Genomic DNA, 22,452 nt, shown 5'->3' with positions numbered 1-22,452 from the left:
AGTTAAAATTCATACACACCTTATGGAAGACATGACCTTAATCTTCCATGCAGGGAGTATGAATTTCAAATGGGTTACCTGATAGTATGATGGCCGCCCTGATATTTACAGGCGTGATTTTTTAAAAATATTTCCCCAAACTTTTGGCCCATTTTGGTCATACTCGCAGCCTTACAAAAACCTGAACCAATCCTCCAAACCTTGCCCTAATTTAACGTTTACCCTACCCCAGTATCTTGCTCTAACCTAAAGATATTACAAATATATACAAATTCCAGCGAAAAATTGTTTTAAAATTTTTTTGGTGATTTTTCTATTTTTTCAGTGCATTCCGTGGACCAGGTTTGATGTTCTAGGATCTTCATAGTTAATTTGAAGAAAAAAAAAGTTACGAAAAAATTTACAATTTGTTATCTTTAGTGTGCTAAACTATAATTTGTGTTTTCATCATTCCCCTATTATATAGTAGAAATACATAGAAAACCCAGTGCATTTTTGCTGTATGATAGAGGAATGAGGTAAACACAAATTATACTTTTGTACACTAAAGATAACAAATTGTAAATTTTTCATAATTTTTAATTTTTTTTTAAATGAACTACGAAGATCCCAGAACTTCAAAATAGGTCCAGGGGTTCCCCCTAATCCTCCGAAAAAACAGATAAAATCATGCAAAAATAAAATGGGGAAAATATTTTTTTTAATTACCCTCGCACCATCTGCTTTGACATGATATGATATTCAGGAGGAACCTTACAAGGGTTAATCTTATACTTGTATGCCCGTGATTATGTCCCAAAATAAGTGACTGAAATTGATGATTTTTAGTTCTAAAGAGCCTCAAAACCCACTATGAAAATTATAGTCAATGAAAGAGCTATAGGAACTCTGTTCACTGTTTATAAATACAGGTTCGCCTGCTTTACCTTAAATTGGGATTTTTGTTTGACATGAGGGAAAGTTTTGCTATTTCATGTTACATACAGGGTGATTTAAAATGAACTGTACCCAACTTCACCAATTTTTTTATATATATTTGCGGAAATTATACATATCAAAAAACTATCATAGAAAGCAGTGATAAGTGCTCTGTAGTAGGAATTTTGATTTTAAAGTGGTTTTAGTCAGAAGATATCGCATTTTCAAGTTATCATCCCATTTTTAGACCAACACACGGAACTATGTTTATCCATGTTTTCAACTACCATGACTACGTACATGTACAGCAAAACCAAGACAGATGTTATTTCGCATTATTAAATCAATAATATTGATATTCAATTACAATATCAGGTGTGCAAAGATTACATGTTAAATAATACATGTAGAACAAAGAATCCGTTGACTTGAAATTGTAGAGGGAAATTCAAATAAAAATGGTGCTGGTGCAATATCCATACACTCGAACAAGAGACCTGATTTTTTTCACCAATAATAGAAAACATGGCCTATTACCATATCACAGCTAGCATAATAAAATTATTCAAATGTCGGTAAGTATTTAATTTTAATTTCATTTATTTATCAATTCATCTTATTTTCATTTTTAAATTCGCAATTTATGTTGAACTGAAACTGTTTGAGGGCAGTTGAGTGAGCAAAATGCTGTAGAACAGATAGTTTGAATAAAATACTCATCCGTGTGCAACATCGTTTTTGGTGTGTTTTCTAAGAATGTAATTTTCTTCATAACCATTAGAGGTAAAGACATGATTTTTTCACCAATAACAGGAAACATACTATCCAGTTACAGCTTACAAACACAAATTATTTAAATGTCGGTAAGTATTTTATTTTAATTTTTGAAGTTGGGTACAGTTCATTTTAAATCACCCTGTAATGCCAGCCTGCTATACGATATTTACCTGAGTAATTTTTTCTGTAATTTTGAGAACAGAATACAAAATATGGTTCAAGCTAGACTGCGCTGCATTCCTTTTTTATTTTTTTTATTTTGATAAACAATTCATACGTTTCCATGCATGAAACCATTTAAAATCTATGACGAAACACATCACATCTCCAGTGACTGCCCTGCCCAGAGAAATTCTCATGGATATCTGAGCTGTTGAATCAGAACAGGAATGATGAGTTTTCCAGTTCAGAGAGATTTATTTAGGGAATGATAAATTAAACTGGTCTACTACAGTAGACTAGGTTCAAGCATGCATTTAAACATAATTTATTCACCAATCTTTGCACAAGAACAAATAAAGTTGGAAAACCCAATAACTTAGTTATAAACCCAGTTATAACACAGTTATAAACCCTAACTGGGTTAACCCTAATTCACCATAACCTATAACCTAAGCCCTAAACATAACCCAAACCTAACACTTTCCCTAATCCGATCCCTAACACTACCCCTAATATGTTAACCTTATCCCTAGACCCTAATCCTAATAAAATAACTTAAACCTCTTTCGGGATTTATGTCCCTTCAGATTAATGTGCTGTTCCCAAAATGATCACCGTATACTTAATTATTGATAAGGCGGCGAAAAAAGAAAACCCTGTTCTACGGGCCGGCCGGCGGCCGACCGACCCAGATTTTCCCAAATTTGGGAAACAATTTTTTTCCTGTACAAGTGAATGTCGACACATTATTTCGAAACTATTCCCCCAAATTGCAGAATTTTACAAATTTTGTATATTTTGGGGGGGTCATTTTGCAAAAAATAAAAATAATAAAATAAAATAAAAATGGCCCCACCGACCGACCCTACTTCTGAAAGTTCCGTCCGCCCGTAGAACATGGTTGGGTTTTTCTCGTCACCTGAAGGTTGCTTCTTAGGTTATATACATCATTGTACATTGAAGACTCATGCAGATATGAAATATATTGCCATATATTGTTGGTTACTAACCACTTGAATATTACATTAAGATTGTACTGTTACCTACCAATAAAACAAACCCTTATTGAAATGTAAACATCACTCCTAGAAACTGCTAATATACCAGACTATTGCGCTTATACGTATTTATATTACTTCGTATCGTCCTTGCCCATCGTTATGTGAATGTTATATTATAAAATGTTAAATATTAAAAACGCAACGGAAATTTAATTTACGTCACATATGAAGGTGATTAAGGTTGGCAGATGGCACTACATGTTTATTAATGTCTGGAATGAAAGTTCAAGTAGACATTTTGGATGTTAACATTCAGTATGTGAAGGTTTGAGCTAGTTGCATGTGATTTGAATTTTATCTTATCTACCCTCATGTCGTTCACAGTAAAGCACTTTTGAACATTTGAACGATTTACTCGAGTTTTTGTTTCTAAGTGAATTGTGATTTACTGTCAGATAGGACTCGTAGTCGATGACAGAGGCTCTGGCTAACCTGCAACATTTGGCAACATGTAAAAATTTCTTTTCAAACTGAATTGCGAAGCCAGTTTGACATTTTATTACCAGTTAAATGCAAATTACACGTAGGCAATTTAAAATAGTGTGCATTCATTTTCATCTGATGTGACTACCTACGCGCGAAGCAGTTCCAACATCACCTGAAATCGGAACATCTTCTTGGATAACCATATACCATTGAGTTCGATATTGCCTTTGAGATTTGAGAATTGTGACTTGTGGTCGATGACAAAAGCTCTGGCTAACCTGCAACATTTGGCAACATGTAAAAAATTCTTTTCAAACTGAATTGCGAAGCCAGTTTGACATTTTATTACCAGTTGAATGCAAATTACACGTAGGCAATTTAAAATATTGTGCTTTCATTTTCATCTGATGTGACAACCTACGCGCGAAGCAGTTCCAGCACTACCTAAAATCGGAACAGTCATCTTCATGGATAACCATATGCCATTGAGCTCGATATTGCCTTTGAGTCAAGGAATATTCTATATTGAAATGTTTCCATCGTAAGACGCTACTAAAACTGAACACTGACAATGATACCAATTATTGGTTCTAACATCCAAGTTATTATTCAAGTTGGTATAAATCAAGATGACATTGAAGGTATTGGTATCCTACCGAACAGATCGTTATGTAAACGCGGTTACTGTCCAGACCCAAATGATGTGGATACAAGAAGTACTGCAGCAATCGTTATTCAAGCGATCTACGTCTGCATCATCATTCTTCTCAGTAGCGCCGGGAATCTCTTAGTCCTTCTCGCCATCTACAGAAACAAAAACTTACAAAACAAAACCTCTATTTTTGTCGCTAATCTAGCAATTGCAGATTTTACTAACGGGTTTGTAGCAATGCCTCTCGTTCTGGTATGCACTATAACGTATAAGTGGCCTTTCACAGAAGCAATGTGTTCTTTCTTAGCTTTCTTAATCATCTTACTCTGCACCGTCAGCATGGGAACTCTAGGTGCTATTGCCCACGATAGATATAACGCTATAGTACATCCTCTGAAGTATCATAATCGTATGTCAAAGTCTAAAATTTACTTTTTCGTGTGCTGGATTTGGATCCAGTCGATGATCATATCAGTTTGTCCTCTGTTAGGATGGTCAGAGTATATCTACATCAGGAATGAATACCTATGTACTGCCAATTGGGGATATGAGATATCATACACTATAACATTAAGCGTCATCTGTTTTTTAGTTCCATTTATAGTCATGGTATACTCATATGTTAGGATTTTCATTGTAGCAAGAAGACATTCCCGCCAAATTACCGCATTGACAGCTTTCCTTCAGTGCCATCAGAATAATCATAGGGACACTACGTCGGAACGAAATAATAATCCGCGCTCATCGCTGTTCAGAGGAAGCACTAAACGTCACTTTAAAAAGGATGCTAAAAGTGCCTTCATGTTATTGGTCGTTATAGGTGCATTTGTTGCGTGCTGGGTGCCACATGGTGTTACAATGTATTCTTTTATCATTGACAGTATGGATGATGATCTGCCCGACTTTGTGTACACCACAACTACTTTATTAGCAATGTCCAACTCAATGTTAAACCCTATTTTGTACGGCCTTCTTAATCGACCTTACAGAAGGGCTTTTAAGAAGATACTTTGTTCTCGGTCTACGAGGATCCAAAACCGACAGTCAACTGAGACTCACTCAGATAACGCGAGGCGTTTACAAAGGCGTACAACTGACGATACTGAAGATACAATACCATCAAGGGAGCAGCCATTACCAGAAGACGAGCCCACTTCACGCGGCAACGTTTTTCTTGTGACATCACATTCGGCTGTATTTGAAGAAGATACTTCGGTGGCAGTAGCCCCTATGGAAGTTTCGGATAGTGGTGATCCGTCAAACACTCGAGGAGTTTGTCTCTCAGAAATGGTAACACATACTATTAGAATTACCCATACGATATCTGCGTTAGTAAATGCAGAGTCAAGTGAAGCAAATCAGTTTAATGATTTGATCTAATTGATGCACGATATCTGCTTTAGCAAACACCGCAGAGCCAAGTGAAGCAAATCAGTTTAATGATTTTATCTAATTGTTGTACGATATCTAAATATTAAACACAGCAGAGCCAAGTGAAGCAAATCAGTTTAATGATTTGATCTAATTGTTGTACGATATCTGCTTTAGTAAACACCGCAGAGCCAAGTGAAGCAAAGCAGTTTAATAATTTGATCGAATTTTTGTACGATATCTGCTTTAGTAAACACGCAGAGCCAAGTGAAGCAAATCAGTTTAAAGATTTGACCTAATTGTTGTACAGGGTGTCCCAAAAACAAAGAGGCCCCTCATTGCGCCCTCTTTTTCTCCTATTTCTGAGAAGTTGATTAAATATATTTTGATATATCTTGGTGTAGATTATTCATCCAGTAGTTCAAAACATTATTTTGTAAATTAAATCAAATACTGGAACTAAAATTTGCAACTCACTTTGCTACGTTGCGTCCGAAAACATCGGACTTCGTCAGGCATCTGATTGAAGATGTTGTGATGACGTCAGATGTTGTGACGTCAGACGGCGAGGAATTTGATTTAAGTATCCAGTATTTGATTTAATTTACAAAATAATGTTTTGAACTACTGGATGAATAATCTACACCAAGATATAAAGAACAATTTCGGGCAGGAATGCCTTGATCTGGTTAGAAACCACGAAAAGACGGCAAGGAAGATCGCTAACTTCAGGAACCATTTGCGTTTCAACCTACGGTGTTTGCATGAGAAAATCACCCCGAGGAGTGTCAAATTGAAATCGAGTTTGCAAGGACATCGAGCGGATAACATCCTGAGAAATGCGGAACGGAAGCTGTTAAACGAGAGAATTAGGCAGACGAACTTTACAATAGATGTGTTAAACCAGAAAAAGTCGGATTTAGAAGATCGTTTGTCCAACTTACTTCCGGGTACGGAATACGACAAGGTTGCCGAATTCAACAGGGTTGCACAGCTGAGTCAACACGCTGTAACCAAGGGACGCCATCTTGAAAAATTTGCGAAATACTAAACTGCATCGCAACAAAGATCGCAAGCGGACCTTGATAAGAATTGGAGATCAAGTTCTAATAACCCTGACTTCCAACGGAAATGGGTCCGGAACCTGTCGGATAGAAATTTGAAGGATAGTGAAGTATCTGTGCTAGCCAAGGGACTTAATTACGCGTTTGTTCCAAACAAAATCCCCACAGCAGATTTCATCACAGCTACGGAAACCGCGATTAAGCAGGCCAAATTAGACCCATCAAAAGCTGAAAATCTTCGTCACAAGGTCAGTAACACACTTCGTAACACCAAACCCCCACCTCCTAATATCACCAAAGAGGAAAAGAAAGCTCTTGATGAGCTGAGCAAGGACAATAACATTGTTATCGTACCTGCCGATAAGGGCAAGTGTATTGTTGTTCTGAACAAAACTGACTACAATAGCAAGTGCCAACTGTTACTCAAGGACAAGAAAACTTATAAACCCATAGGTTATAACCCTACCAACGGTTATAGAAAGCAAGTGTCGGAGTTTATCAACAAAATCCACACTACTGGGGCGGTTGACCTCAGTCTCAAATTTAGATTGACCCCCCTACCGAACCGAGCGTTCCAGCTTTTTATGGCCTGCCTAAGATACACAAGCCAGATCCCATGAGACCAATAATTAGTAGCATTGGCTCGGTTACGTACAACTTAGCCAAACACGCAGCGACGATTATAGGACCGCTTGTCGGAAAATCCCCACACCATCTTGTCAATACACAGGACTTTGTAAAGAAAATCCGCGATACCTCAGTGGACGATAACGAGATTATTACTTCGTACGATGTGAGCGCACTTTTCACCTCCATTCCACCGGACGACGCCATCAAGGTTGTAAAGGATTTCTTATCGGAGGATACCACTTTGAGTGAACGCACAGATTTAACCGTTGAACAAATTGTTGAACTTGTCACCATCTGCCTCAAAACAACTTATTTCTCGTACGACAATAAGTATTTCATCCAACAATATGGGTGCGCGATGGGCTCAGCCGTTTCCCCAATTGTGGTTAATCTCTACATGTAGAAATTTGAACAACACGTGCTGAGCAGTTACCCCGGTAAACCGCTCAAATTGTGGCTTCGTTTTGTTGACGACACATTCATCATCATAGACAAAAGCGAGTCGGAGTCCTTCTTTAATTTCATTAATCAAGTTGACCCGAACATCAAATTCATTCAGGAGGAATGTGTGGATAATAAGTTAGCTTTTCTGGACTGCTTGGTTCATTTGAACAGTGACGGTACCCTCAACTCAACGGTTTATAGAAAGCCCACGCATACCGATCACTATTTACAATTTCACGTGATCAGAACCCTCCAATACCGTGCGGACACTGTCATAAGCAATTCTGAGGACATTCCGGAGGAAAAAGATCACTTACAGAAAGCCCTTGGAAATTGTGGATACCCCGGTTGGGCGTTTACCAAAGCGAACAAAATCAAAGACTCCACTAAATCCACCACAGGAGAGGTAAACCTTGACAATCGCACACAGGTAACCATCCCATACATTGCTGGATTATCTGAAAGGCTTAAGAACTCTTTCAAGTCCTTCGGCATCACTACGTGCTTCAAACCCACCAACATCCTACGGGGGAAGCTCGTGCATGTTAAGGACAAACCCCCCAGAGATAAACAGTGCAATCTAGTGTATGGCATTACCTGTGCTGCCCCGGACTGTGGTGACTCCTATGCAGGCGAGACAAAACAATCTCTTCGAGCGCGTTTGAACCAACACAGGCGCCCTAGCTCCAGCGAAGCCCAAAACTCCGCGGTTTACAACCACTGCAACAAGTAAACTGAACATTTCTTCAACCCTGAGGAAGCGGTTATTCTAGATAAGGAGGAGAAGTGGTTTGAGCGAGGAGTCAGAGAATCCATATGGGAGAGAGTGGAGGAGCCCGCCATTAACAAAAAAGGGGGACTCCGCTTCCAGTTGTCACGTGCATGGGACCCGACGTTACGAGACATTCCTCGCCGTCTGACGTCACAACATCTGACGTCATCACAACATCTTCAATCAGATGCCTGACGAAGTCCGATGTTTTCGGACGCAACGTAGCAAAGTGAGTTGCAAATTTTAGTTCCAGTATTTGATTTAATTTACAAAATAATATATTTTGATATGTAAAGAAACCTTTAATCGTTAGCTTTAATAAACAAAAACAATTATTTCAATCGGCTCACAACTTTTGAAGATATGCCCTTTTGAATAAAAATACCCGTTTTTCACTCTGTCCACGGATAGCAAACAGAAAGGTTGGGATGGCTCATGCTGTGGAGTGGCCTGCACGATCACCAGACCTCACACCACTTGATTTTTTTCCTTTGTGGCAAAATCCAAGATCTTCGCAAACGTATTACTGAATGCATTCGCAAGTATCCGGCGCACAAGGATGGTACGCAACGCAATTGATGCAATGAGGACAAGGGCTGAAACCTGCATTCGCCAAGGAGGCAACCAGGTAGAGGGCAGAGCAGCACAGTAAACTCACTTCAGAAGAACTAAATACAAACCAAACTGCCTTTTAGGGCTACCTTTTATCCTAAATTAGAAATTACTTATGTTGTAAATAAAAAAAAAAGAAAAAAGCAAGAAACAACAAAGTAAGAAAGTAAGAAAGATAAAACAAAAAGGCATAAACAACCAAGAAAAAATAAGTAATTGCAAGTAAAGCAAAAGAAGTCCCATTCGGCATCCATTTTACCCACAAATTAGTGACACTATTTGCAAAATCCATTGCCCATAAACCCACCGGTAAAGCCCATTCCATAAATAAAGTTATTTTATAAAGTTATCATTGAGGAATGTTTGATATTAATGCATGGTATGTGTACTCCTTTTCAATCTTTGAAGTAGCGAAACCTTCTCCGTGGACAGAGTGAAAAACGGATACATTTCTTTGAAAGAGCATATCTTCAAAAGTTGTGAGCCGATTGATATAATTGTTTTGGTTTATTTAAGCTAACAACTCAAGGTTTCTTTACATACCAAAATATATTTGATCAACTTTTCAGAAATAGGAGAAAAAGAGGGCGCAATGAGGGGCCTCTTCTTTTTGGGACATCCTGTACGATATCTAAATTAGTAAACACCGCAGAGTCAAGTGAAGCAAATCAGTTTAATGATTTGATCTAATTGTTGTACGATATCTGCTTTAGTAAACACCGCAAAGCCAAGTGAAGCAAATCAGTTTAATGATTTCATCTAATTGTTGTACGATATCTGCTTTAGTAAATACCGCAGAGCTAAAGCCAAGTGAAGCAAATTAGTTGTTGTACAATATCTGCTTTAGTAAACACGCAGAGCTAAGTGAAGCAAATGAGTTTAAAGATTTGATCTAATTGTTGTACGATATCTGCGTTAGTAAACACCGCAGAGCCAAGTGAAGCAAGTCAGTTTAATGATTTGATTTAATTGTTGCACGATATTTGCGTTAGTAAACACCGAAGAGCCAAGAGAAGCAAATCAGTTTAATAATTGTGACGTGTCATGTCAAAAGGAGACACTTTTGGGCAGGATCATAAATGGAGAAATAGCCAAAAATCTGCCTGTGGGTGATTTTTTCACAATTTGGATTTTTGCAAATTTGTGATGTTATTAATGTTAAAAATATTGTCAGATAGTTTTAGACCGGAATATAACTGGCATCTTGTATTTTTTTAGGTAATTCCTACTCTCAACATTGTCAATAATATTTTTAAAGGCCGATATCTCAGTTTTCAATTTTATAATACCATAATTTATGAACTCAATATCTTCACTTAGGAATGTCCGATTTCATCTAATTGCTGTTTTTCGACCGAAGATAACAAAACTATCAGTACCAATGTGCTGTAAATATTCCGTCATTATAAAGGATAGACCATGTAGACTGCAAATCGGACGCGTTCTGGATTCGTCTGAAAGATTCAAGAGGAAAATCTTTTGACGACGATTTAATAATTAATCCCAGATATCATAGTACGTTATTTGACTCTGTCCAAGTCTCTGTGTTTTAAGGATTCTGTTTGTGTAAGAAAATACTAAATATTCCTGAATATCTATAGATGTTTCCAAAGACGATAAAAACCTAGAACACGTTCGGTATGTTCAAAATTGGTTACATTTGAACACATCGGATGCGATCTTGAGATATCTAAAAGGTATTCCAGCCCCCGCACCAAAAGTTTGAGGCTCAAGCCCCCCGGATCCTAAGCCTATGCAGTGTGGAACGAATTAAATATTGTTGCTTGCACTCAATCACCCAATTGTGTTTTACGCAATCACTCGAAACATTCGATCTATCTTCAGCAGATAAAAAAGCTAGTTTTGTAAACAAAATAATACTAAAAAAAGTTTTGCTCACAAACCGACTATTTCCGCTCGCAATTATTATGTATCCGTAGCCCTGGGCGCCAGAACCTCTAGCTACGCCACTGAACCAAAACAGTATGCCGCAATACAAGTGATCTTTATATTAGAAAATGGCACCAGTAACAAGATTCTATAAAATATCGATTCATCTTCTTCGGCAGACAAAAACGACAAACAAAAAATTTAAATTTGAGCTATCTGCAATTGATAGCAAAAACACACGAAATCAACTTACATTAAATAAATTAAAACAGATAGGGAAATGTATTGAGTTAACCCGGGTGAGTTAATTTCAAAGTTTGTTCCAGCATCATACGGTATCCCGTTTTCAATTTTAATATTCACCATGTAAATCAATGCAGGAGCCTAATAGATATCGAGTACCAAAATCGAGCAAATTACGGCACGTTTTGCGACATTTTCTCGTGGAAAAATATGATAGATCGTATTTTTACTATCTAAGAAAGACCGCTTAAATTAAATTGGTGGCGTAATTGATCTCCAGTAGTGCTTTCTACTGGAGATCAAGTTTAAATATGCAAGCAGTTAGGCCTGCAAAGTGTTGCAATATTACTTTGAGAAAAACAAAACGTAGTCAGTACTCGTACGTCATCCAATTAGCGCGTTGTTTGAGTTTTACGCAATCACTCGGAACATTCGATCTATCTTCAGTAGATAGCAAAGCCAGTTTTGTAAACAAAATAATACTAAAAAAGTTTTGCCCACAAACCAACTAAATTTTTATATTCAGAATATTATTCATTTAAAATTGTGTAAAATGGTATTTTGTTTATTTTTATCAAAATATTTCTGCTCATGAAACGTGTTTGCTGCGAGTTCTTTCCTATTTTATTGATTTCGTGCGCATTTGCTATCTACCGAAGATAGCCCGAATTTAATGCATTTTGTTATTTTTACTTCTTGAACAAAACAGATTGATGTTCTTAGAATTGTGATTATGGCGCTATTTACTAAAGATCAAATAAAAGTTTCTTAGTGTTGTCACATATTTTTGTATTAGGCCTATATTTATGTCGAATACATGTGTTTTTCACACCTACTGAAGATTAAAGCAATCCTTCACGTTCAGGAGACATTCACTGCTTGAATTTTTTATTTGATCTTCAGTAGATATAGTACCAGTAGCCCAGATAACATGCACATAATTATTGGCCCAACGTTGGTTTTCGAACGCCAATCTTGGATCCGGCAAATCGGCATTATTTTGCTGCCCATATCGGGCCAATCTTGGCTTACTATCGGTAATCTTCATATTGGCATCACAGTGGTAGCCTAAATTGGTCCATAGGCCCAATATTTGGCCCAAGCCCAATCTTGGACCCATGAGCAAATGACATTGGTCCATTATTGAACATAAATTGGGCCACCATCGGGCCAGTATCGCCATGTTATCTGGGAGGCTTATTGTGATTCTAAAATCTCGCTCAGGAGAAAAAAAAATTACAAACTTAACCATTTTATTGAAGCTATCTTCTGTAGATAGAAAACAAGAACAACAAAACCACATGAGTTAAAAATATTAATAAAGCCAAATCAAAATGTCGCAACACAAGTGATCTTCAGAAGATAGCACCAGTAACACGATTCTATAAAATATCGATTCATCTCGTTCAGCATACAAAAACGACACCAACACGCGTTTAAATTGAGCTATCTGCAGTTGATAGCAAAAACACAACAATTCAACATTGCAACATACACCAAATGCCACAAATTGCTTTCATACAAAAGATAATGCGTCGAAGCTTACAAAGTATAGCGATCCTAAGTAAAAGCCTGCCCTGGTGACTATGGAAAGAGTGATCTCCGAGCAATGACCATAGCGCAGATTAGTAAAAAAAATATAAACAACAACAAAAAACTTTGTAATAATAGCAATTGTGCTATATATTTTGGTTTTACAAGTATAAGGCGTACACTAAATTGGTATAACATACTGACATTTTCTTACTTTCGTGCAAGCTATGTGGTATGTCCTCTTAGATTTTGTATTAAGACCTCTTAAAATGACCACAAAAGGAATCAAACTGAATATAAATTTTGCAGCCAGTGTCCGCAATATTGCCGGGAAGCATAGGCTATCTGTCGGTTTTTAAGTTTGTGAGAGTATTAATTTCAATGAAAAGGAAACTCTTTATACAGCTTGGTATATAATTGCACATTTTTTTCTTTCCAAATGCTTTGATTTTTCCTGTCCTGGTCCTTGTGAAAGATATGGAAGTTCAAAATGGTTAAGAAATTTTTGGTACACCCTAAAAAAAAAACACCCCAAAACAATACGTTTTATTTTGTGTTTATAATAATACCGATCCCGTGCAGGAAGCAAACAAGACAATGTGAATACTAAGGAGGTGCGGTTTATTACGGTAGGGTAGAAATGGGTATTCCCCTTCCAGGTCCCATTTTTAAAGTTAATTCGTAATATGCAAATATGGATGACAGCATCTTTTAATGCTGCCGGCCATGAAGAAAGTGGTGGCACTCCATGGTGAACTAGACCAATGAAATCTCGATCTTTTGACACGTGATTCTACGTTAAGGGCCCATGTAGAAATGTTATCTGTTATTTTACTATAAATAACAGCGGCATAAATTAGCAACACCAGATACACATAGAGCATTGTCAGTTGGCACACCTCAGATCTAAGTAACAAGGACAAAGTCAAGTCAAACCAACCAACCAACCAACCAACCAACCAACCAACCAACCAACTGCATAATCCAGAATACCAGGTATGTCTGGCAGATTTCACGAGGGTGGGGGTGGGATGGAAGGTTGGTTCATTGATTTTCACCTTCAAAGTTTTATATTTGTCCCTCTAGCCCCTCATTCACTTATCAAGGCATATGAGGTATCAACCCCTAATGAGGGAGAGCATTACCATGATTAACGGGTATAATGTGTCAGTTCTTTTAGATTTTTTCACAAAATGAGCCACAACACCTCATGGCCGGCCATGTAAAGTTTGATGAGTGAATGAATCTGCAAGTAGGGCTTATAGGCTGCCTCCCTAAATGATGCTGAATGGTTTATGTGTCTTGGGCTTTCTGTAAAGCACAATGATCTTTAGTATAAAGGCGGCGAAAAAAACCCTGTTTTACGAGACCGACCGACCCAGTTGTGTTTTGGAGATTTTTTTTTTCAATTTTGCTAAAATCATGTAAAATGTTGGCTGAAGGGCGCACGCCACCAATTCAGCGTCCCATTTCGAGATAGGCCTATATGTGTGTTTATAACGCCATCACCATTTTCGACCCCTTCTCTACCCTGAAAACCCGTTTCTGGCCATTTTTCAATCCGCGGGCCTACTTTATTCAAAAATTGTGTTTTGCATCTTTTTGGGCGATCAAAGTTCATAGGTCTCAAATTTTTTTTTATCTAAGCTATAACATGCTTCTCTTTATCTTTACAAGTCCACAGAAAGGCCCAAAATACCTTTAAAAAGATTTCGTTTTTACCGTAACTCATCCACATTACATCGCGAGCGGAGTGATTTGGTGGTGCGCGCCCTGAAAATGTTTAGAAAATATGTTTTTTTTTTTAATTCAGATTTGTCAGATTTTGGTAAAATTGTAAGGTAATTTTAGCCTCCAGAAAAAAAAAAGATGAAAAAAAAAATGCCCGCCCGACCGGTCCTACTTGAAAGGTCCGTCCGCCCGTAGAACAGGTTTTTTTCCTCGTCGCATTGATAAATGATTTGCTTTTATTTATTTATTTATTTTTTAGATCATCATGGCCAAGACACTCTTTTTTGCAGTGATGCTGATTTGCTTAGTAGGCCTACTGATTCCCGAACCTGGATGGTCCTGCAGGGTACCCGTTGGTGACAATACGGATGTATACCCAACATATGATCCAGATACAGGAGCTGTTGGAGTCGGCATGGAGCATAGGTAAATATTCCATTTCTTTGTTTATGATTTAATGTTTTTGACCCTCTATTAATGCACTGAATATTTTGATCCCCCTGTGATAGGAGGTAATTTTTTTGACCCCCATATTTTTTATACTTATTGATGAAAGGTTACACGCTTGTTTGCAGATTCAAACGTGAAGCTAAAGCGCCAGCAGAAGATTCGCATGCTTCAAAGAAGACAAAGAAAGAAGTGTTTACTCTTCTGGACGTGAATGGCAATAAGCAGATACAATTGGAGGAATGGGTAGCTTCTGCTGGTACAATTGACAACTTTGTAGAGTTCCTCAAGGATGACGATGCCAATGGTAAGGTCCAAATAAGATTATGTTATAATGAAATTATTATGAAATTATTGATTAGCTCCAAACAAAGGATTTGAACCGGTGTCCTTCACCGTAATCACGACACGTGCAGTCCATTCAATCAAATGTTGTCATCAACCATTGTCAACCTTAGGCTATTTGATCGTAGTGCATTTTTGTTATGTTTGTGAGACGAAAGTCGTGTTCACACGGTCGGACTTAAGTCACTTAATACCGGTCATAAGTCACTATTACCGGATTTAGGTCGCTTATTACCGGTAATAAATCACTTATATCCGACAGTGTGAACACAACTGAACTGTCGCGGTAGATTGAAATCATGCATTTGTTGAATGCATTTTTACGGTATGATACGTCATATGCACAACCTCTATAAGGGCAACAGATCCGAAATTTTCCTGATTTTCATATGCGAGGTTATACGCTGTCGAAATTACGAAATAATCGGATTAACTACCATAGCAATAGATCAATACAATTTTTGAATAGATCGAACTACAAGCAGGTTGCACTCATCACCTGTGTATGTCTGCAATCATAGATCAGAGATTGGATATAATACCGCTCTTTTCAAAAGTTGTGTTCACACACTCGGATTTAAGTCACTTAATACCGGTAATAAGTCACTGATACTGGTTATAAGTCGCTTATTACCGGTAATAACTCACTTATATCCGACTGTGTGATCACGACTAAAGATACTTATCTTACAGGTGATCAGCATTTCTTTGACATCTATGGTTCAATGCATAGGTACCGCGTGAACGTTGTAGTGAAGGGCGATCTATTCAAAAATTATATTTATCTATTGCTATGGTAGTTAATCCTGTTACATCATCACTTCGACAGCGTATTATAAACATGGCGAGCTGATAGATTACATAACGCATTGTTCCTTTGATATCGATTTGATTTGCCGACAGGCTATTCGCCGTGAGAAGTGATGATGTAACAAGATTTACTACCATAGCAATAGGTTAAAACAATTTTTGAATATATTGCCCTGCACTACAAACAGGTTGCACTCATCACTTGTGTATACGTCTGCAATCATAAATTGAATACAATACCGCTCTCTTCAAAGATACTAATCTTACAGGTGCGAGTGATCAGCCTTTCTTTGACATCTATGGTTCAATGCATAGGTACCGCGTGAACGTTGTTGTGCAGGGCGATCTATTCAAAAATTGTATTCATCTATTGCTATGGTAGTTAATCCTATCCTGTTACATCATCACTTCGACAGCGTATATAAACATGGCGAGCCAATAGATTACGTAACGCATTGTTCCTTTGATATCGATTTGATTTGCCGACAGGCTATTCGCCGTGAGAAGTGATGATGTAACAAGATTTACTACCATAGCAAAAGTTTAAACAATTTTTAAATATATCGCCCTGCACTAAAAGCAGCTTGCACTCATCACCAATGTATACGTCCGCAATCACAGATTAAATACAATACCGCTAATCTTACAGGTGCGAGGGATCATTATGATATAAAAATTCTATAGAATTACGATCCAGATCTTTATCCCTGTTTTTTTTTGACATTTATGGTTCAATGGTACATGGTACCGTGTGAACGGAATAGATAAGTGCGATATATTCAAAAATTGTTATAACCTATCTCTATGGTAGTTAATCCTAATTACATCATCTCTTCTACGGCGAATTCATGAAAATCAGGGCTGTCAACTTTTTGGAATTGCTTGTCGTCAGACAGAGGCATACCGGTAATTGCCGCCTTCAATGTTCATTTTGACCCATGATTATTTAAGCCACGGTGCTCAAAAATGTGAAAGCAGCGGGGGGTAGCAACAACAATTTTTTCATGGCGATGCGTGAGATTTTACTCAATTTTCAGCTTTTTGCGTGAGATTTACTTTCAGGCGTGATATTATACTACCTTGGCGTGAGACCGTGAGAAAGTGACCCAATACGTGAAACTCACGGCCAATGCGTGAGAGTTGACAGCCCTGTGAAAATACTATCATTGTTTCGAACAAAAGGGTTCCACCATTAAATTGGTAACTGACCCGACAGCATATTAACGCTTTACACAGCAGGCGAGCATCTTGCGCTTGAGATGACTCAATTTCTATATAGGGCCTATGTAATTCCTAGGTGACGCCCAAAGTGGTTTGTGAGGCTATTTTAAATAAAATGAATAAACACGTTATGACAGCTCTCGATACGCCCATGTACAAATATAAACACCTAATAATAGGGATCCAAAATGAGCGTTTATTGCGTTTCGACAGTATTTTTTGTGGGACATGCGAGCACCTCAGACCTATCGAATTGCATTCTGAATACGAAGCATGTCTTTCTGATATCAAATAATTTTCATTTTTTTAAATCACAATATAATACAAATTTTATGACAAATTATAAAAATTTGATATTTTTCAAATTTTGATATATAACAGTCCTCGAAGTAAATTATATAAATCTAATGATATATTCTTAAAATGTATGTAGCAGGGAGGAAAAGCCGACGATCAATTGAAAATTTTGACCTTTCATATTGAAGATATATGGATTTTTTCCCAAAAAGACCTAATTTTTTTTGTTGTTTTGGGAAAAAAAAATCCATATCTTCAATACGAAAGGTCAAAATTTTCAATTGATCGGTCGGCTTTTCATCCCACCTACATACACTTTAATTATAAATCATCAGATTTATAAAGTTTACTTCAAGTACTGTTAAATATCAAAAATATCAATTTTAATGATTTGCCATAAAATGTGTATTAAATTGCGAATTTCAAAAATCAAAATTATTTGATATCAGAATGACATTCTTCGTATTCAGAATGCAATTCGATATGTCTGATGTGCTCTAAATTCCCAAAATAAATACTGTCCAAACGTTCATACCCCAGCCCTTAAAGGTGCCTATTTAAATATTGTACAACTATAAATGGTGTCAATCACATGACTTCACGAATATTGATTGGCAACATTTTCCAGTATGGCAGTGCTCAAATCGGTTCAGTCCATTGTTCAATCAGTATATCCCACAATAAATCAAATAATGAATACGCAATATGACAAATGTTTTTTTGTTTTGTTATTTTATTCCAGGCGATGCGATGATTTCATGGGAAGAGTTTCCAGAAGTAAAAGCTTGATCAACTTGGCATGCCTAATACCCATTGTGCATACTCTTTCCAAATGGCGAACAGGGTAGAATTTTGTCACACAGTGCAATAATCAGTTTTGTTTATTGCGAAAGGACTTAAGGAGAATCGTCTTTGAAGAATCAGTTTTGAATTCACCCAATTTGTTATACGAATCCTATTTTCCTTACGAGATTTGATTTTCGGATTTTTTTTTTATGGCTGTGAAATTCTAAATCCTGATGAAATTTGGGGGTATAATGTGGAGTGGGCCATGCGATAAATCTTCAGCTGCTTTTTTAGACTAATATGATTTATATTCGCCGTAGAGGTAGTGATTCAAAAGCATTAATTAATAATTACCATAGCAATAAACGAATATACAGCCTGTCTCAAAAAATTGTGCAAGTGAACAGCGCCCTCTTTGGCAATTAGAAAATAACGTTGTGATATGATGCTTACAACAACGCCAAGGGCGTAGTCTTAGCTCTCAAATGACGTTCGTTCTGTTCAATTTAATCTCGAGATATGCTTAGTGTATGTGTGCAATCAATGATTAAATACAATACCGCTCTTTTCAAAGACACTAATCGTAGTACAGGTTTGAGCGATGTCAGCACAATTTGAATTTTTATTTAATTACGATCCATTCTTTTTTTATGTGTACGGGAATGAGCAGGTCACATGTGAGTCTCAGTCATTCGGCTATAGACGAATCCAATTTTACGCATTCCTACACCGCAATGACAGTCATAGCCGCGACGGGGACCCCGCTATCTCACCTAAAAATGTGAAATGATGCGGCATTGAAGGGTATTTTAAACTGCATTCTATCACCCGTGTTACACGTAGACAAAAGAATGATGACAGTTTACAACACAAAAGAATCTAACATCGAATTTTAAGCGGGTTTAAAGCCATATTATAACATTTCTGTAAAAAAAAAATTAGTATTAATTTTCCATAAAATGTTATAGCTTTTACTGTCAGATATATCCCCTTTTAATTTTGAGCCGAACACGTGAGGTAACGCATAGAAAACTGGAATTTACTACTAGCGCAATAGCGCCCATGCATGTTACTCCCGCGGTTGTAATACGGTACGATCCTCGGGGTGTGTGTGTATGCGTATCCCGCACGCCGTGTGCGTACTGTGCATACGTGTTCGACTAATATTTCCATCATAATAATAAAACGCCGGTTCCATCGTTTTATTCAAAATCTCGGATTTTGACAAAACTACAGCACCTAAAGTCTTGATTTTTGCAGAGTATCTTTATTGGCTAAAGTACATTACAATCGTGTAAAAACCAGAATTTATAAATTTTTTGAGGCGTTCTCGTCAGCAAATATTATAATATGGCTTTAATCCACCCAATTGGGCACTCACAACACCTATTTGGTGCATACGGGGACCCTATAATGGCCGACCAAATCCTGACCATGACTTAGCTCGTTGGATTCGTCTATAGCTACCTTGGATGAGGAAGTGATGAGTGAATTATCTTGATAATATCAGATAGGCTATATACGAGGTATAATCTGAGTTGCTAGACTTGCATGCGACCTGACACCTGCCCCAACACTCCTTGGTCTCTCTCTCTCTCTCTCTTGTGTTTCAGTCCTGAACATGTGAGTAAACGGCGCGGGAGATGTTTGGGGCTGAGACGAGGAGAGAAACGGGAGACGTGAATGTTTTATTGGAATTTGGTTTTGGTAGGGACGTGCCGCTGAGAATTTGAAAGTGGACCCATAAATATACCAATTTTTCAAGAAATTTGGACCCATTGATATACCAAAAGTCAAAATTTTCGGCCGAATTTAACCCAAATTGTCCTAGTTTTTACAAATTTTCCCAAAATTTCGGGAAAATTTTGAAAATTTTTGCTAAATTAACGAAAAATTGGGCTATTTTTTGAAAAAATTGAGAAAATTTTGAAAAAAGGACCCATTAATATACCAAAATAGGCTTTGAAAAAGGGGTCATTGATATACCAAGAGGCTGAAAATGCTACCCATATTTGCGGCACGTCCCCATATGGTCATTTGTACTGAGAACCCCCGGGGTTTTCCGTTATCAGTGGTCATAAAATGCTCTGAGATTACGTAAACATGGTATTAAATGAGTAAATCAACCGAGGACTTCGTTAGAGACTTCGTTAAGATTACGTCATTGCCAGAGCTTGTTTTATTTTTCATTAGAATGATTGACAGCGGTGGGCGGACTTATACTCTTTGTTTTGTGAGCGGTACAAAAATGTGATTTTCCGATAAAGTAATAAATAATAAATTACGATTCGGACCGTCTCTTCCTCAGACTTCTATGTAGGACTCTATGGTCTCTTCTCATTACACGATCGCAGTAAGACTTGGCCGGCGACGACGCTTGCGAATTGCCGGTCGCGGTCTTCAACTGCGGTATAGCATGGTATAGGCCGTTTGTACAAAGTGCCTTATCTCATAGTATAAAATCTTCGATTGCCTTCTAGGCATGAAACTCCTATTTCTGTAGGTCTGTTCTTTGAATTTTTATACGCTCTCCCTTTTGGGATTGAGCACTTTATTCAAAAGATAGTCTAACCAGATAGTCCTTCTAGAATAGGTAGTCGTTACTCTGAGTTTCACCCACGAGTCATCTGAGGTCAAATTAGTAAAAACAGTCACTTGGGCATGAAACTTGGTGGGTAAAGTCACCATCAACCAGGTAATCGCGCCCAGCCGAGAACCGCCAAATATGGGCAACCGCCTAGTAATATATAATTATACATTAGGCCCCTATTATATAAAGAAATGTTTGGAATAGCAATAATACGTATAAAAAGATTTTCGATGGAGTTCCCCCCTAATGACACAATGCCCCTTGCCATTTTGCCTTATAATATATATAATACTATATTATAAAGAAATGGTTGGAATAAGAATAATTACGTGTAACCGGCATCAGAATGGTTGGTTTTAATAATAAGTTTAGGGTTTGAAATGTCAGGACTTAAGGTATATGATTCTTTACCATGTTTATTATTTTGTTTATTTTGATTGTGTCATTCTTAATTAATGTAGGTTTTTGGTTTCATATCAAATTATATTTCTATCTGTAGTGTAATCAATCGATCATAATCATCATCAAGTTAAGTTATTTTCCATCGTAATCATCAATGTCTTTGAAATTATTTTAATAGATTATGGTCTATCTTTAATTTGAAAAGGTCATTCACCTCATGCATTGATAATGAACACGCTGCATCCTTTGATTCTCAAGTTTATGAGTACTTTAAATGTTTATGTCTTCATTGGTTATTGTCTTCCATTCATAGAAGTTTTAAGAGCACTTTAGCAATTGATTCCTTTTATATGAGTGTGTATTGTTATCCTAAAAACTTGAGTGTGGTGTAAATTATATTGCCACTTATCTTTTAGCTTGAGATTGTAGGTGATCTACTTATGAATTATTCATGAGGAAGTTTTATCTCTTTAACGGGTTGTGTATTGTTAAGATTTGTATTAAGTAAATGCTTAGTTAGGGTTATTATTTATGCTGTAGCAGAGATGGTACTTAAAGCTGGTTTCCATATGAACTTGTTTCTTAGAATATTTTCACTTCATTTCGATCTGAGCCTCCAACTGCTCAACCTGTAGTCAATTCAATCGTCATCATATTATCATCGCATCGATCTTCATATTGTTTCTACATTATTATTATATCATCATATATTAAAGCCAGAGCATTAACATTGTATATTTACAAGTCTTCAATGTGTTTTATTTTGTGTAACGGTATTGGACATTTATTATCGCCCGAGTAAGCCCCTGGATCCTAAGTTGAACAAAACGAAAATCACCCTAATAATCTTCACTGTTACATACGTATATAAACATATTCCACTAAAGCCAAATCGTGGTGATAGTCTACTGATAGACCGTAAATTAAGTTTGGGGAGGTGGACCCTTGACCTTTGACACGACTCCTGCAAAATGTTCCAAACTGTTCCCTGGTGATCGGAGCAACTTTGAATTTGACCTGACCTTTGACCTGGGATGACCTTTGCGGGTTTATACTTCGCGGCAGTCGGGGATTATTTTCCGCAAGTTACAGCCCAATCGGAATAGCTTTTAATTTGGCCTGACCTTTGACCTCGGATGACCTTTGATGTTTCCCCAAGTGTCAGGGATCATTTTCCCCGAGTTAAAGGCAGATCGAAACAACTTCAAATTTGACCCGACCTTTGACCTCGGATGACCTCTGCGGTTTTTTGACTCCCCGAGTGTTGA

General features: G+C 37.3%; 2 protein-coding genes across 2 annotated transcripts; both read left to right on the top strand.

Moving 5' to 3' along the window:
• The first annotated feature begins 3,897 nt into the window (after window positions 1-3,897).
• Window positions 3,898-5,376, top strand: LOC140144015 (histamine H2 receptor-like). The gene has a single exon (XM_072165842.1). It carries the CDS (start codon window positions 3,916-3,918, stop codon window positions 5,374-5,376), a length of 1,461 nt encoding a protein of 486 aa, XP_072021943.1. The 5' UTR covers window positions 3,898-3,915.
• Window positions 5,377-13,362: 7,986 nt separating this feature from the next.
• On the top strand, window positions 13,363-18,757 carry LOC140144045 (uncharacterized). The gene is made up of 4 exons (XM_072165869.1): window positions 13,363-13,551; window positions 14,546-14,712; window positions 14,862-15,040; window positions 18,149-18,757. The coding sequence occupies exons 2-4, from the start codon at window positions 14,552-14,554 to the stop codon at window positions 18,193-18,195; spliced, it is 387 nt and encodes a 128-aa protein (XP_072021970.1). The 5' UTR covers window positions 13,363-13,551; window positions 14,546-14,551; the 3' UTR covers window positions 18,196-18,757.
• Window positions 18,758-22,452: the final 3,695 nt, after the last annotated feature.

The sequence above is a fragment of the Amphiura filiformis genome, unplaced genomic scaffold, assembly GCF_039555335.1.
Source record: "Amphiura filiformis unplaced genomic scaffold, Afil_fr2py scaffold_37, whole genome shotgun sequence".
Classification (NCBI taxonomy): Eukaryota; Metazoa; Echinodermata; class Ophiuroidea; order Amphilepidida; family Amphiuridae; genus Amphiura; species Amphiura filiformis.
Note: the sequence above shows the minus strand (reverse complement) of the source record. Positions and strands in the feature narration are given on the sequence as shown.

What these genes read in the sequence shown, in the direction of transcription:
- LOC140144015 (XM_072165842.1), top strand. Translation starts at nt 3,916, where the DNA reads ATGATACCAATTATTGGTTCTAACATCCAAGTTATTATTCAAGTTGGT.
- LOC140144045 (XM_072165869.1), top strand. Translation starts at nt 14,552, where the DNA reads ATGGCCAAGACACTCTTTTTTGCAGTGATGCTGATTTGCTTAGTAGGC. An exon ending in GGAGTCGGCATGGAGCATAG is followed by an intron (nt 14,713 to 14,861) that starts GTAAATATTCCA and finishes GCTTGTTTGCAG; the next exon opens with ATTCAAACGTGAAGCTAAAG. An exon ending in CAAGGATGACGATGCCAATG is followed by an intron (nt 15,041 to 18,148) that starts GTAAGGTCCAAA and finishes ATTTTATTCCAG; the next exon opens with GCGATGCGATGATTTCATGG.